At 39.4% G+C, this 15,381-nt stretch overlaps 1 protein-coding gene across 6 annotated transcripts in view; it reads right to left on the bottom strand.

The window, feature by feature from the left end:
- VLDLR (very low density lipoprotein receptor) overlaps positions 1-15,381 on the bottom strand; it is a 33,425-nt gene that overhangs the window by 14,523 nt on the left and 3,521 nt on the right. For all 6 annotated transcript variants that reach the window (XM_081282514.1, XM_081282512.1, XM_081282510.1 and 3 more), the window contains exons 3-4: positions 5,306-5,425; positions 661-783 (exon numbers count right to left, since the gene is read on the bottom strand). In XM_081282514.1, the coding sequence (XP_081138640.1) occupies positions 661-783; positions 5,306-5,425 (243 nt within the window). The remainder of the gene's footprint in view (positions 1-660; positions 784-5,305; positions 5,426-15,381) is intronic.

Consider the following 15,381-nt stretch of genomic DNA (forward strand, 5'->3'; position numbering starts at 1 on the left):
ATCTCCCCTGCCTTACATGAATTCTAAGACTTTCTTTACCTTTACATTCAAATCATGCCAATTATATGATCACAAACCATCATCCTCTATGGTCTTAGACTTTCCCCTGAATATCAGCCTACAGACAAAGATGTACATTTGCATGTCTATGATGTTTCTTTAAGAACAAACTATAAGGTCCCTGCTTAGCAACTATAAGTGACAAGTTTGTTAAAAGTCATGAAATCACCCAATTGCTATTCACCTTGCCCCTTCAGTAACAGCTTTTCTTTCATAATATGAAAAGCTGTGCATCTAAAAGCTTGGCCCACAGGGAACCCTCACGTCTTGACTTAGCTTCCAGGACCAGAGTACCATCTGCTCAGAGTCATTATTATCAAGCATTTGAAAATCTATGCACCTAGTCAAGGAGTTCTTAATCAAATCTGCTGCCTTCCGTCTTAAGTGTTCAAGAGTGAAGCTACCCAAGAGAATGTCAGTCTTGTTCTTTACAGGAGACTGATCAACTGTTAATAACTTCAATGACCTTGGAGTCAATTGACCTAAACTTTAAGGCAGGCAAAGTAAAATGAATACCAAGTAGTAGATTAAGCAGTTTTTTAAAATTATGAAACACAAAACATCTTGGAAGAGTTTAAATCTGAAGCAAGTCACACTCACGGCACTGTTCTGGGCTTTCGTCAGAACCATCTTCACAGTCTGGATCCCCATCACACTGCCACCGGTTGGGAACACACTGGCCATTGTTGCACACAAAGTCAGACTCTGCACATGTCTTCTTCACTGCAAAGTTCATTCCCAAGTTAAAGTTGAAGCCACTCACCCAAGACCCCAATCCTATCTTAGAGCCCCAATTACATTTTGATATATTTCCTATAAAAGTAAATCTGAGTTGATGGATGCTCAGTTGCCAACATTCAGGACAACTTTGGAAGACTCATATATATATTTTTTTTCAGATGAAGGTGTTCATTTGAGAAACTTGGATAATACCAAATTCAAGGAAAGACAAACTTTGTTCATCGTCTTTCAGGCCAGGGACACCTTACAATGAACTTCTTGCCTGTTTGGAATGCTGAGATTAACTAATATTTGTATTCTCTTCATGAATTTCTTCCAAATCATTTGTGTACTGCATAAGTGTCTTGGTTCAAGCCCACTTTCTTTTGCTATAACAGGATACCTGACACTAGGTAGTTTGTAAAGGAAAGAAATATATTTTGGCTGGAAGGTGGCAGTCCAAGAACATGGCACCAGCATCGGCCCAGCTTCGGGTCAGGGCCTCGTGTGGTGCCATGACACAGCAGAAAATGGAAGGACAAGTGGATGTATGTGGAAAAGGCAAGATACAAGGGGCATCCTTGTTTGTAACAATCTGCTCTCTCAGTAACTAACCCAGTCCAGGGAGAAAGGCTCTGTTTTCTCTTAATGACCTAAGTCACTTCTTAAATGTCCCACCACATCTCAGCACCATTACACTGGAAATAAAATTTCAGCATGAGTTTCAGAGGAGTTTCACACCACAAATAAGGACAAGAGTCCTTACCAGATACTAGATCTGCCAGGACCTTGACCCTGAGCTTCATGGGCTACACAACTGTGAGAAATACGTTTCTGTTGTCTGTGCCACACAGCCTATGGTATTTTTCTTATAGCTAAGACACTGGTCTAGAGGCATCTCTTCATAAAACATGTTTTAGTGTGTGGATAGAAGGTGAAGCCCCAGTGTTGAATACTGTCACCCTTTTTGGTATACAGGGGACAAGGAACTCATCCAATAGAAAAGGGATAAAATTTAAAGGGAACTATGACAAGAGCTGTTTAACATTCAAGGGAGAAGATGTTTCCACCTTCCCAGTCAAAGGGTGGTGTCACATCAACCTGCTAAAAGACACTGAAGCTGCCAGAGCTAATTCCCATAGCTTACTGCTGGTGTCAAAATAGCCCAAGGCAAGGGGTCAGTCCTACTAATTCTTCCTAGGGCAGGTCTTTCCTCTATGCTTAGGATTATAATGCAGTTCACTGTTCAAGGGGTCACTGTTAATTATGTCAGGAAAATAAGCATGAAAGCAAGCTACCCTAAGCAAACCAGGTAGCTTGGTCACCCAAACACAAATGAGCCATAAAGTATGAAACAGTCTTGATAAAGTAGCCAGACAGGATGCCCACAGCTTTTCTTCCTTATTCTATATTCTTTCCTGGCCTAAGTTCCTATACTTCCTACTTGAGTTTCCTTTTTGTGGGGGGGGGTGTTGGGGGAGGACTACCAGGAATGGAACCTAGAGGTGCTTAACCACTGAGCCACATCCCCAGCCCTTATTTATTTATTTATTTATTTATTTATTTATTTATTTATTTTGAGATAGAGTCTCACTAAGTTGCTTAGGGCCCCATTAAGTTGCTAAGGTTGGCTTTGAACTTGCGATTCTCCTGCCTCAGCCTCCTAAGCTCCTGGGATTACAGATGTGTGCCACTACACCTGGCCTGAATTTCCATTTTGAAACATTCTTCTCTAATAAATATACTCTGCTTGTAAATCAACTAAAAGACCACAATTTGCTAAAAGTTGGAAAAGGACCACTTCAAGACAGAGGCTTAAGCAATGTAAAAGTCTCAGTATTTAGGGCTTACCCTTGGGCCACTCTAGTTAAGCCTCAGATATTGTGAAGTGGGGCTATAGTGAGTATAGTCAATTTCTAACACTCAAGATGGGTTGATGAATTATAGTAATCCAAAAAGGATTATTCATCTCCTTGAGTTAAGTAGCTATGGAAATAAGAAAGGCCATATTAGCTTAGATTCACACCTGTTTCTAAAATCACCTTCACAGAGAAGCCCCAGTGTTAACACATTCAGTGCTCTCTGAGGCCCACATTCTCTGCAGTTTGGGAAGAACCCAGAGTCATCAGGGTTAATTGGTATAATTCAACCTATGATGTATTTTAGAATTTGCAAAAGAGGCAGTAGGGGAATGGCCATAAAGAGAGGACATGATTTCAAGAAGTAGAAAATATCATGACAATATGAAAGACTGGCTGTGGAACAAAGTGTCACACAAAGATAAATAGGGACCAACAAACTGTTAAAGAGTTCATCTCCCTCCATCTGAGCAAACACTGGCCAGGGATGTGGAATAAAGAAAAGATATTCGAAGCTGGGCATAGTGGCACATGCTTGTGACTCTAGTAACTTAGGAGGCTAAGGTTGGAGGATACAAGTTTGAGGTCAGTCTCAGGCAGTAATAAGACCCTGTCTCAAAATAAAAAAAATTTTAAACATGAACCTCAGTGACAGAATACCCCCGAGTTCATGCCTAAAAGTAATACTAATTTTAAAAAAGGAAAAGAAAAAAGAAGACATTTGAACTGGACCTTGAGATATGGATGGAAATGTCAATGTGCCACCAGGGAGGTGAACCAGCAGTTACATACTTAGGGTGTCTCAGTTACTTATTTACCAGCTCAGCCTAACATTTAAAAAAAATGAGTTACTGGGGCCAATAGAAGCACATAACTCATGGAATCTAAACTCAAGTTGACTAAATATGCTAGTTGTCATGCTTGAAAGAAAGAGCTCTGCTGAAATTGTAATCAAGTTCCCTATCAAAAGGTTAGACAGGAGAAGCAGGAGGTGGCTTTGGAAATTTTAAGTAATTATGTAGCTTTTTCCTTACATCAGGAAACATTTTAGAATAAGCAATCAGAGCTTCCTGAGCGAAGTTTCCACTTTCTTTCTCTTCTTTACATCTGTGAAACAGCAACAGATTCTGACCAATAATATATTTAAGTTCTCCTACTTCAAATGATCTTGATTCACTGTACAGTTCATCTATCTTCTTCCTTGACCCAAATCCTCCTACTATGGCTAGTAGAGGGTATTTTAGGAAAAAACAATAATTACCCTAAGATGGCCCAGGCTGGATTCTACTGAGTCAGATGATAAAAGAAGACTTCTACAACATGAAGAGAATAATTACTTTTTAAGAAAAAGCAATGGGTTTTGCCCAATATACAATTAGAATAGGGGAAGAATTGCTCCTTAGATCAAAAGAACAGTTGAAAAGAATGAGGTCTTTCTTGTGAGATATTTGTTGAGAACTGTATTACCTAGGTAACCTAGAAATAGCATGGAACTTAATGTTTTGTGGAATAGATTAAAATCTTAGTGTTAAATGCAAATGATGGAAACGTGTAGCACAAGAGAACTATTCTTGGTCATGAGACTGGAGATAACTTTTTTATCCAAGATTGCAGAGTGGACTTTCTATGCTTTCAAAAGAGCTGCTAATCTGCACACAGGCATGAAAACACCCATGATATTGCATCAGGAAGAGCAAGCATAAGACAATGTTTATAACATTTTAGTAATGTTGCATGAAGAAGAAGGTAAGAGCATTACAAGATGGCATTTGAAGACCCTTGTTTAGCTTCTGTTTTTCTTCTGTGTTTCTGGTGTGCATAATGAACAACTGTATACGGTATCTCTTAAAAGGTAAATGTCAATGGTAGTACCAATATTTGCACACAAAACTGCTTCAAGATTTTTACAACACAAAAGAAAGGGTTCAAAAAGGAAACTTCAGCCATGTACTTTAGGTACCTAAACGTGACCTTGGTATGTAGCTCTCAGATGTTCTGTTTGATGTGAAGTCATGTAGACCGCACACACAAGCATTTTTCGCAATGATCTTTTGATACTGATCAATGGTATGATGTTATATCCCCATTCTCTTGGGGAGAGAATGTCTTCCGCCCTGCTTAATGCTTTAGAATCAGCAACTATTGTGGGAACAGGATTAGAAATGAATCCTTATCTGATCTTTCATCTTTGCTGGCTTGTAGTTTCTATGCCCAGGGTTAATTACCACGCCAAAACTTTGGTGGATTTTGTAGTGTCCACAACTTGCTTTCTTTTCTGGGATCAGAGCCGTTTGAGAATTTTTAAAAAGTTACTTCTAAGCAACCTCGGTTTGCCTCTATTTCTGGTCCTCCCTTCCCTTTCCTCAGCTTCCTATACCCCATATGCCAGATCTAAGATAAACCAGGTCCTGTCATCTGAAAGGAACTCCACTTTATCTTCAACATTCCATACTCAAGTTGATAACCCCGTGTCAAACACTCAATTATGTTCCTGTGGACCAGGAAGTATAGATTCTTTGGACTTGGGTTCAAAGCAATTCTTTTGTGTGCATTTTATTTGCAGCATCTCAACACATTTGTAGTAACTAAGATACCATCATCGCATTTCAGTAACATGCACGAGTCCAAGGGAGGTGACAAATGAGGTGACTGAGCTCTTCACTTACCACAGTTCTTTTCATCACTGCCATCGACACAGTCTTCATCTCCATCACATTTCCACAGCAGGGTTATACAGCGGCCATTGGTGCACTGGAATTGGGAGGGCTCACATTTGGCTTTTCTGCCTAGAATAAGGAAGAAACATTTAGCAAAGCCAGGGTAGAAAGTTAGAAATACAAGTTACCTAAAATCTAGGAATGGGGACCCTAGCGGGACAGCTGCAGACTCAGGGGCCAGCACGGGATGGGCCTTTAAGACAGTGACTGACAATAACTGAGTTCTCAGTTGGGCACAGGCTAATACCAATCTCTAGATTCCTAACCTTTCTTACAGGGATATTAAGTTCTGGCTCATGGAATGCCAATATTAATGGAAGAAATGGAATCAAGTGCTGCATGATGTTTTGGTCAAAATGGAATGCAGATTAGGACAGTGGTCTCAAAAAACTAAACTGAAGTTAAAGAATTCCTATTGCCAGAGAATACATAGTTGAAAAATAAGGGAAAAAAACTAGAAGAAAAAGAACCCCTGAGAAAATTCACAGTGAAGGGCTTAGCAGAACCTCTTGCAGACTTAAACAAGCTTCTTAAAAAGTTTGAAAATAGGGACCCCAATACCTAGAGGTTTTCATTAATAAAGCACAATGCTCTGGCGCATTATCTGCTTATAGGCAAATCTATAGTGCAAAAAGGACACAAACCAAGCACACCACCATGGATATATTTCTGAAAAGAATGGCACCTCCTCCAGAAGAGCCCCAGGCAGGCCCTTCAGAAGGGATTCCAGAAGAAGGCTCAGAGGAGGTGACAGCTTCATGCATGTTATTGCCCCTGAAGATTTTCCTGTGGGACAAAGTGTGGAGGTAGAAGACAGGGATACTGATGCTCCTGACCCTTTGTAGACTTAGGCTGATGTGTGTATTTGTATCTTAGTGTTTAACAAAAAAGTTTAAAAAGTAAAAATTACAAAAGTTTTTGTACACAGAAAAAATTTTATAGAATAAGAATATAAAGAGAATATTTTTGTACAGTGTGTTTGTGTTCTAAGTATTATTACAAAATAGTCAAAAAGTCTAAAAAGAGTTTAAAGGTTTATAAAGCCAAAAAATTTCAGTAAAGCTTAGAGATACAGCATGGTGATGGGGCACCTGCTATATAGTGTGCAGCCCCTGGGTTTCATCCCCAGCATCAAAACCCAAATAACAACAAACAGTTGCAAAAAATTATGAATAATTTATTATTGAAGAAAGAAAAATCTTTTCTTTTCTTTTTTTTTTTTCTTTTTTTTTTTGGAAATTAATGTAGCCTAAGTGCATGGCGTTTACAAAGTCAGCACAGTAATGTCCTGGGCCTTCTCTTCCCTCACCACTCACTCACTGACTCATCTAGAGCAACTTCTAGTCTTGTAAGATCCATTCATAATAAATGCCCTACACAGGTGCACAAGTTTTTATCTTTTATACCATATTTATTTTACTATACCTTTTGTTTTTAGATATACAAACACTTATTATCATGTTACAGTTGCCTACAGTATTCAGTACAATTCCCTCCTGTACATATTTATAGCCCAATAACAGCAGGCTACACTGTATTGTTGAGGTGTATAGTAGGCCACAACATCTAGGTTTGTGTAAGTTAACTACTCGGATTCAGCACAGTGATGAAACGGCCTAACATCACAGTTCTCAGATTGTACCTCCATTATTAAGTGATGTATGGCTGTATCCTTAAAAAATCAGGGAATCATTTTCCTTCCCTTTATTCCAGCTCGATTCCTAAAAATTGGACACGGTGGCTGGAATAGTGATTTGGGGCCAAAGGAACCAGATGAAGATAAAAGGAATCTAGTTTGCCAATAGTCCACAAAGGGCACCCCATCCCCCTCTGGACTCATTCTCTCATTTGTTTAAACCATTTGTGTGGCTACAATCACGCAGCCAAATCCTAATCCTTTAATGGCATTTCTTGTCCACATCTATAATGTTATTCATAAATGATGTTCCTATCACAAAGTAAAGCAGATTTAGAAAGGAATCAGCAAGAAGAGGGTAGAAAAAGAGGTTTAAGACATGGTTCCTCATCTTAGAAATTGAGGCCTAATTGGAAAAACACATTTATGAATTAGCTCTAAGACAAAAGAAACAAGGAAGTATAGTTAAGAGGCAAACGGAAATGGTTTCTAATTTAGTGATGATTGAAAAGGAAAGGAAAGGAAAGTTAAACCACAGACCAGCATTCGGTATCTCTGAGCCCGTTCTCATTGGCTTAGTGTTTGCTATCTAACTCACTGTAGTATGAACTAAGACTTGAAGGAGGACACTCAGTTTTTTGCCTGGCACAGAAGACAGGGGTCCCCTATCATTGACAGCTTGTCCTTCTGGAGGACACGATTGCTTTGAAATAAAAGGCACAGACCTGATTCTTAATGCCAACATGCACAAATATTTGGGAAAGCCAGAGGACTTATGTAGTGTGTGATGATTACTGGGAGAATGGGGTTGGGGGGCGGGGGAGACTCAAGCAGAAAGCCTTCCGATTTCCTGCCACTCTCAGCATCTGCAGCTGGGACGTGCTGGCTTAAGAACAGATACTATAGAGACAAGCACAGACTGGAACTCTTGTGTTATGTGCACAATACTCTAGTTGGTCTCCCTAGTATCAACCACCCCCTGCTGCTAGGCAGCATTCTATGCTTTCTGGCTAATTCTCGGGGAGATTAAAATTTGGTTCCAGTGAAGATTACCATATGGTTGTGGTTACCTTCAGGTACTAAATACATTGCTTTTAAAACTCTATCTACTCTTCCAATCCCAAGAGTCCAGTCAAGCTAGGATCTAGCTGCAAAGCAATATGTTTTAATGGCATTTCCTATCAGCATTTCATAATATTTATTCATTCTATAAATATTTTAATTGAATATAAGATTCTAGGGAGTTATAATGGGAAATAAGAAGAGATAGAGATAGTTATTTAGAAGTACCACCTTTTTTTTTTCTACCACTAAGCCAGTGTGAGGTACCTGGCTGCCTCCTCCTCTTGCCCCCATTAACCATGTATGCTTAGAATATTCTTAATGTGTGGATTCGTGTTCCAGGGGCCACTTGCAATAGTTCAGTGTCCTTACAACCTGTGAAGACTGTGGGAGTAGTAAGAGTCTACTTTGAGTACTTTATTTGAAAAAGTAGTAAAATAACTATTTGTAGGCAGAGAACATAGAGAACTGCTGTTAGAATACAGTGAAGATTGAAAGGCTTTGAATTTTTTAAGTGTTTTAGTTTATCAAAGGTCAAGTCAAAATGAGACAAAAGCACTGACATTGACATAGTCAGAATGATAAACATATAATCAGGCCTTGGATAAAGCTTAACAGTAGATGTCAAAAGATGATTCTCCACTGTCAAATGATGTACCACTTCCAGGTCCCAAGTGAGGTACTTGGAAGATAACCTTCTTAAAAATTAGTTTTTAAGCTACAGATCTTGCAGGTGCTCAAGCTGACCTCAGATTAAATGCCAGCATACAATATTCTATTACCTCGAAGAGGTGAATTTAGTTGTAATACAAAACTACCAAGTATAATAAGTTATTTTAGAATCCCAGCAATTCTGCCTCAGGAATGTATATTAAGCAAGCTCATAACAGACATAGGATTTTCTTAGTGTTCATTCCAATATCCTAAGGCAATAAGGAGTTTAATTTCTGCCTTTCTTATCCCATGTGTCCACTGCACCCAACTGCTGTCTGCCTGTCATAAAGCTGCATTTCACCATCACACAAACATGACATTCCATTTGGAAGGAGGGACAACTGGAATTAGGAGTTCAATGTACTACCAATACATCCCTGCTTGTCTAAAAGAGGGGAGAGATGAGAGTGGGAGCAGGCAGGGTAGCTGGCTTTATAAAGGATGCTTTAAAGAGGGCAAATAAAGGGGCTAGGGCTGAGGCTCAATGATAGAGCCTTCACCTAGCATGTGTGAGGCCCTGGGTTCAATCCTAGAACCACATAAAAATAAATAAATAAAATAAAGGTATTGTGCCCAACTACAAGTAAAAAATATTTTTTTTTTTAAAAAAAGAGGGCAAATAAAGACCTTAAGCTTCATGGACATCCCTATCTGTTTACTACCTTTCTAAGCAATTTGTTTTGAGAGACTCTCATAGGCAGAAATCCAGTTCCATTTAATTCCCTGCTTCATGAAGAGCAGGAAGAGCTCAAATGCTATATTGAATACTAAGATCTCAGCCACTCAATGAGAATACTGTGGGTCTTCCCTCCAAGTTCCCCCAAAGAGTCTACCTTTCCATCTTCAGTGTTCAACTGGGACTGCTACTGCACAAAGAGGTCCAGGAGAATTTAAAGCACCAAATGAGTTAAGAAGCTTTTGGTTTCTAAAGCTCTGAAGATTACAGGATTGTAGACCTGTAGTCTGTTTCCATCCATGACAGTTAAATCTCAAGTTCAGTATTATATTTTCATAAAGGGAACAGGCTGAACTTGAAATCATCAACACTCGAGGTTCTTTTTAATTCTCAGGTTAAGCTAAAGCCTAATGATACCTGAAAGAATTACCTTGGAAGTCAAAGCACTAGGTATTCTACAATCCAGGATTTTTCTGCTCAGAAAGATGAAAAGTTAGAGTAAAATAAAATTCTCAGTGGGTTCCTTATAGTCATAGTGTTTCACAGGAATTGCTTAGGGCTTCAGGGGTACTGAAGTAAGGAGGAAGTCCTTGGAGGAGGAATCCCCAGTTGTTTCACCCAGGAAGATTTTCTTTTCAATACTAGAGTTTTCTGAGATAATTTGAAAAGGGTCCTCTTACTTTAAGAAATTGCACTGTCTAGGTTTCCTTCTAGCTCTAATACTTAGTAGAATGAATATTGTGTCCCATTGGGTGAGAGGCCTTTGAGTCATTGTACCTACTCACTGATGTGTCTATTTAAATTAGCAGTGAGTGAATTCCACAAGAATCACTTGCTTTCACTGTCACTCATATCTATGGAATCAGACTACGCAAACTTCCTTCAAGGCAACAGTGTCCCATGAGACTTGCTACCTAAACAGTTTAAAGCTACCCAGACGTGATGGCAACTCGCTTGGCTCCAAAAGATTCAGGATTTTTAATACACATAGAAGTCAGCCTGCTGTTGTCTAATTGTTCCTACAATTAAGCTTCAGTTAAAAACTGCACAGACCTTACAGTAAAAACCAAGATTCTAAGATAGGATACAACTTTCCTATAGGACTCTCAGTGGGCATCTTGGCAGAAGTGCTCCAACATGAATGCCTAGAATATAGAGACGTCTCTGAGTTTCAGGCTCAGCATGCACTTGAACCTGCACAGAGGGGCTCATGTGGCAACACTATGGGGCTATCCAGCCCAGAATTCACTTCTTTCATGTCCTTCCTCATTGCTCAAGCATAAAGGTGTTATCATCTGCTGGAAATTCTTCAGTCCATTTGTTTTGGCACTTCTGGGCCACCAAGGGCATTTATTTTTAGTCTAGTTCACTTCTCCTTTAATGCTTGCTACTTAAAGCCAATTTTTCTATTCATAGACTAAAACTCCTTTTAGGATAAACAGATTTCTGAGTCAGCAAAGAAGTTTTTCTACAGGGTAGGAGGTTGATCAGAGGGAAATTATTGCAACACGGTGCTAAGAGGTTCTGATCCTAAAGTCAGCCTTGGAAACATTAAGAACCAGTTTAGGAGTTAACTACAAACTGCTAACTACTTTGGATAATTTTTCTTAATCACTGAAATAAGTGAATTTTACAGTTCGATTGTCAAACAGTTTTTCCATCTACATCTGATGAAGATAATAAGAATCAAAGATAAATAATTGAATGCTCTTGTTGTTGGTCAAACATGGCTCTAAGACTTCATGTCTCTTAACTCATTTAATCGTCAGTTGTCCATGGTCAGCATTATTACTTCCCATTTAAAGTTCAGGAAACCTGTTTGGAGAAGAGAAATATAGAAATTGCCCAAGATCATCCTGGGCAGGGCTAGGATGTGAAGCCAGGCACTCTACCTTCCGATATCATGCACACGAGTAAACTCAGGACTATGTACCTTCTAGAATAAGCACCCAATTCGGGACTTTGTACCTTCTAGAATATTTTGACTTGGAATTTAGATAATAGAGCTGGCTTAAATTAATCTAGAATTAATTGTATTCACTTATCAGAATGATACTCTCTTAGTACAGTTTTATTATTGAGCTAGACCCCTATTTCCCTTTCCCATTATAGTTTTTTTTAAATGCTGCCAGAATTCCCTTAGCAAGTCTTTTTCTAACAGGACTACAGTTCTTGGTTTGTTTGTCTAAGCACACTAGTCAAGGCAGAGCAAAAGTTCTCACATGATACACCCAGGAAGTTATAAGGCTCTGTGGGTAGTAAACTAAAACAGTTGTTCCCCAACCCTAGTGTACATCAGAATCCTCTGCAAGACTTGCTAACACATCATGCTGAGTCCACCCCTCAGAATGTGATGCAGTGGGTCCAGGTGGGGCCCTCACTTGCATTTCTGAAGAGTTAATGTCAATTGTGTTGATCTTGCAGTATACTTTAAGACTATGGCAATAAGGTTAAGCAGTGAATTCTATACATAACAGAAGAGGCTCTTTCAAGGTTCTATTACTATTCATACTATTAACCCTCATAAGCCTTTATGTTCATCACTGAAAGGACATAGGAGATAAATGGAGATAAATGCTACTCTTTTATAACAGAAGTGATGATAACAACCTCTTGAGTCCATTATTGCAAGTAAAACTTATTTGGATTCCTTAATAGGTACATATAGTAAAGAGATTCTTCTAAAATCTATCTCCCTTTCTTCATGTGTCCTAGCTATAATCAGTCCCATCGTTTTCACTAAATCAGTAGTTGAGAAATGAACCCAGATTCTTTTCTTCTGACATTTGGCCATCTAGCCCTGGCCATATCTAAGCCCTCATCACTCACTTGATCTAAATTTAGGTCTCCTGTTCTTTTACTTCCAGGCTGTCACATTCTCTGTCCAAATTGAGACAGTGATTCAAGCAACCCAGAATGGCCAGAAGAGCCAAGGATGGGATCATTTCCTGGATTCCCACTGTCCTTAGGATTTAGTTTAAACTTTTCTCTTTTGGTCATCACCTGCTCAGGTTATAGCAGCTGAGCTAACACTTTAAGAGGCCTCAGTCATTTCCTCATGCTTCAGCTCACCTCCACATTTGCTTTGATTCCACCTGCCCATGTCACTCCTGTTCACTCATCCACCAGAAGTGGGCTCAGATGGTACCTCTTCAATGAGGCCCTCATGTGCCTTTTGGGACAGAACCAGGTGTGGTCTGGCTATTTACCATAGTTCCCTATGCCCACAAACACCTTCCACTGAGATGTGCTTATCTACCTGTTTCTACCTTTAGATGCAGATTTCCTAAGGTGGGGCCTGTAGATCATCTTTATAACTCAGACGCTAGTGTCTGACATCTAAAGATTCTCTAGACCCTAGTTACTAGTCCTGGATGCATGCATTGATTTGTTAATCCACTAATAAAGCTGGTGTGAATTCTGTTAGAACATTCTCCCTAGTTTTTCCGAACCTGAAACTAAGTGTGACTACCTGCTTTAGAAGCTAGAATATTTTGAAAGTTCAGGTTATAAAGGCCCCTGTTTCCTATGCCTATGAGAGTACCTTCATCTCCTGCTTATGGCACATTATCATTAAAAAACAATACACTTTCACACACTTGTATGTCAGAATGAGTGTGTCAGCTTCATTTCCATGTGAATAGATTCCAGTACTTGGGAATCAGCAGCCCCTAACTGGTAAGTTTGAGTTTGATGTTCCTGGACTCAGATTTTATTTCTGCCATTGTGATGCTCTCTGGTCATGCTGGCAGCAATCCATTGTTGCTTGAGTTGTATCAGCTTTGCAAGATCATCTGCAGAGATGGGATAGTTCCTGGCATCATGTTAAAGTCTAAGTTCTTGGAGAGTTTAGTGAAACTTCATGAGCTATAACTCCAATAGTATATGGGAACTCTGGCAATCTTCAGCTGCCATTTGTTGCTTTCATGATTAAATCTTAAATAAATACCAGATCTATTCCCTTTAATTCAGCGCTCCTATCCTAGTATGTCTTTGGATCACTGATTTCCCAGTTTGACTTCCCCACTAGAAGAAATGCCATGAACTCCGTGGTCACTGTGTTGTCTGGTGCCATACGACATATGGGTGGGTGCTCCGTGGGAGTACATCTACTGGTTTCAAGCAGATGTACAATGGAGACTGGCTTCAGTTTATAACCTATTTATTAAACTTAGAGATCCTTCAGTAACTCAGGTCTTGGGAAAACTTTCTTAATACTAAGGATTACAGGCAGTCTATAAAATAGGAATCCTATTCACTCACCATATTGGGAACTATATTAAGTTGTAACACATGAAGTAACATGCAAACATTGTTGATCACCAAGGCTTTACGATTTCCCTTGCTTGGCAAGTTTCACTTCCCCTCACATACTCACACCCAATTCCCAACACTATGTCTAGACCTATTAAGACTCCTGGTCTTCAGGGCTAACCCATAAACCCCCAGAGGATGGCAGATCAGCCACTCCTAGCCGGTGGCCCCATTCTGTAGTTTTTTTCCCTAAAGTTCTCTCTTCAATACAGGGCTAGGCATACTCATTTCCATAGCCATACAGCATTGCTAAGATACAAAGCAGGCAAAGGATGTCTGAGCAAACATGAAGACATTTCTAGGAGAATCTCTGTACCTACTCTGACAGCACCTAAGAGGCACTCTCTTGCTTAATTGTTAATTGAAAACCTCAAAATAACTAGCAGGCCCAAGTTTTCCTAGGAGACATCATAAGAAAGGGAAACTGGGCTAAGTTTAACGTATCACCTGCCATCTTATTTAGCATCCACAGAGCTGTTAGTGTGTCTAACTCGTTGGTAGAAACAGTGTTCAATGTTTTTATTTTGAGCCAACAGCAGAGGATAGCAAAGAGACACTAATTTAGATTGATAAATGCATAGAGTGAAATTGAGATATTTTCACTTACAAAGTCAAATTCTCTTATACTTGACCCTAAGTCCTCAGAAATATTACCATTTCTTAGATTTGCCCATCTTTAGCTTGGGACAGGGGTTTGTCCCTGACCATTTACTTCTGTTCAACAAGTACATCTCACCCATAATCTCAAAGAAAGCATTTTTTGGAGTGTATATCTAGAAAGTAGTTTGTGGCCTGGGTACTCTCTTGAGATCAAATTAGAAGGGAATAAACCAAGCAATTCTGAACCTATCAACTAACCACACTAGGGGCAGTTGACTTGGCCTAACCATGAGATGCTCTCATGAGGCAAGTATGCATATTCTGAGGGTCATTATAGACCTCATGGCCCTGTAATGCATTTAATATCTAATAGGCTAGCATGCAAATGTGGCTTTCCAAAGGAAAGTCCCAATGAAAATTGAAGTTAATTGTAACCTGATATAGGTAACAGCCTCCTCTAGATCACTAGTCCCTGTATTGAGAAGAACATGATTCACAGTCTGTGAGAAATAGAAAATGGCCCAGCTATTTACTATGAATTATCTATATTTCGATGTTGTGTGCCAAGTTTAAGGGTTTTTGGATCAAAACCTGAAGCCATATGGCTGGTTCCTGTTCTAGTCTAGTTTTGTCATATCAGTTTGCTACCCCTCCTGGAAAAGAAGGGGCTCACAAGGACTTTTCACCTCTTTCAGGACTATAACAAAAATTCAAGTCAAGCACATGGTTATTCAATTTTTATAAAAGGAACAAACACTTCAATCAGGGCTGTATTTCTTTTGATGATGGAGGCTGCCACCTTTGCTAGCTATGCTGAGTGTTTAAATATGCACTTTGTTGTACTGAAGTCTTAACATTTGACAGCTCTACTGAACTTGGCCTTGATATGCATGCTTTAGGTATCTGAAGACGTGAGCACTAAAAGCAAAAGTCAAATAACATAGGACAAGCACTACAGGTAAGTGCCAAGTGAAGGGAGCAAGAGGATGATTGAGGGGATAAAACTGTTTCAAGCAATTCTCA

Source organism: Spermophilus citellus (assembly GCF_964194105.1).
Source record: "Spermophilus citellus genome assembly, chromosome: 2".
Lineage (NCBI taxonomy): Eukaryota > Metazoa > Chordata > Mammalia > Rodentia > Sciuridae > Spermophilus > Spermophilus citellus.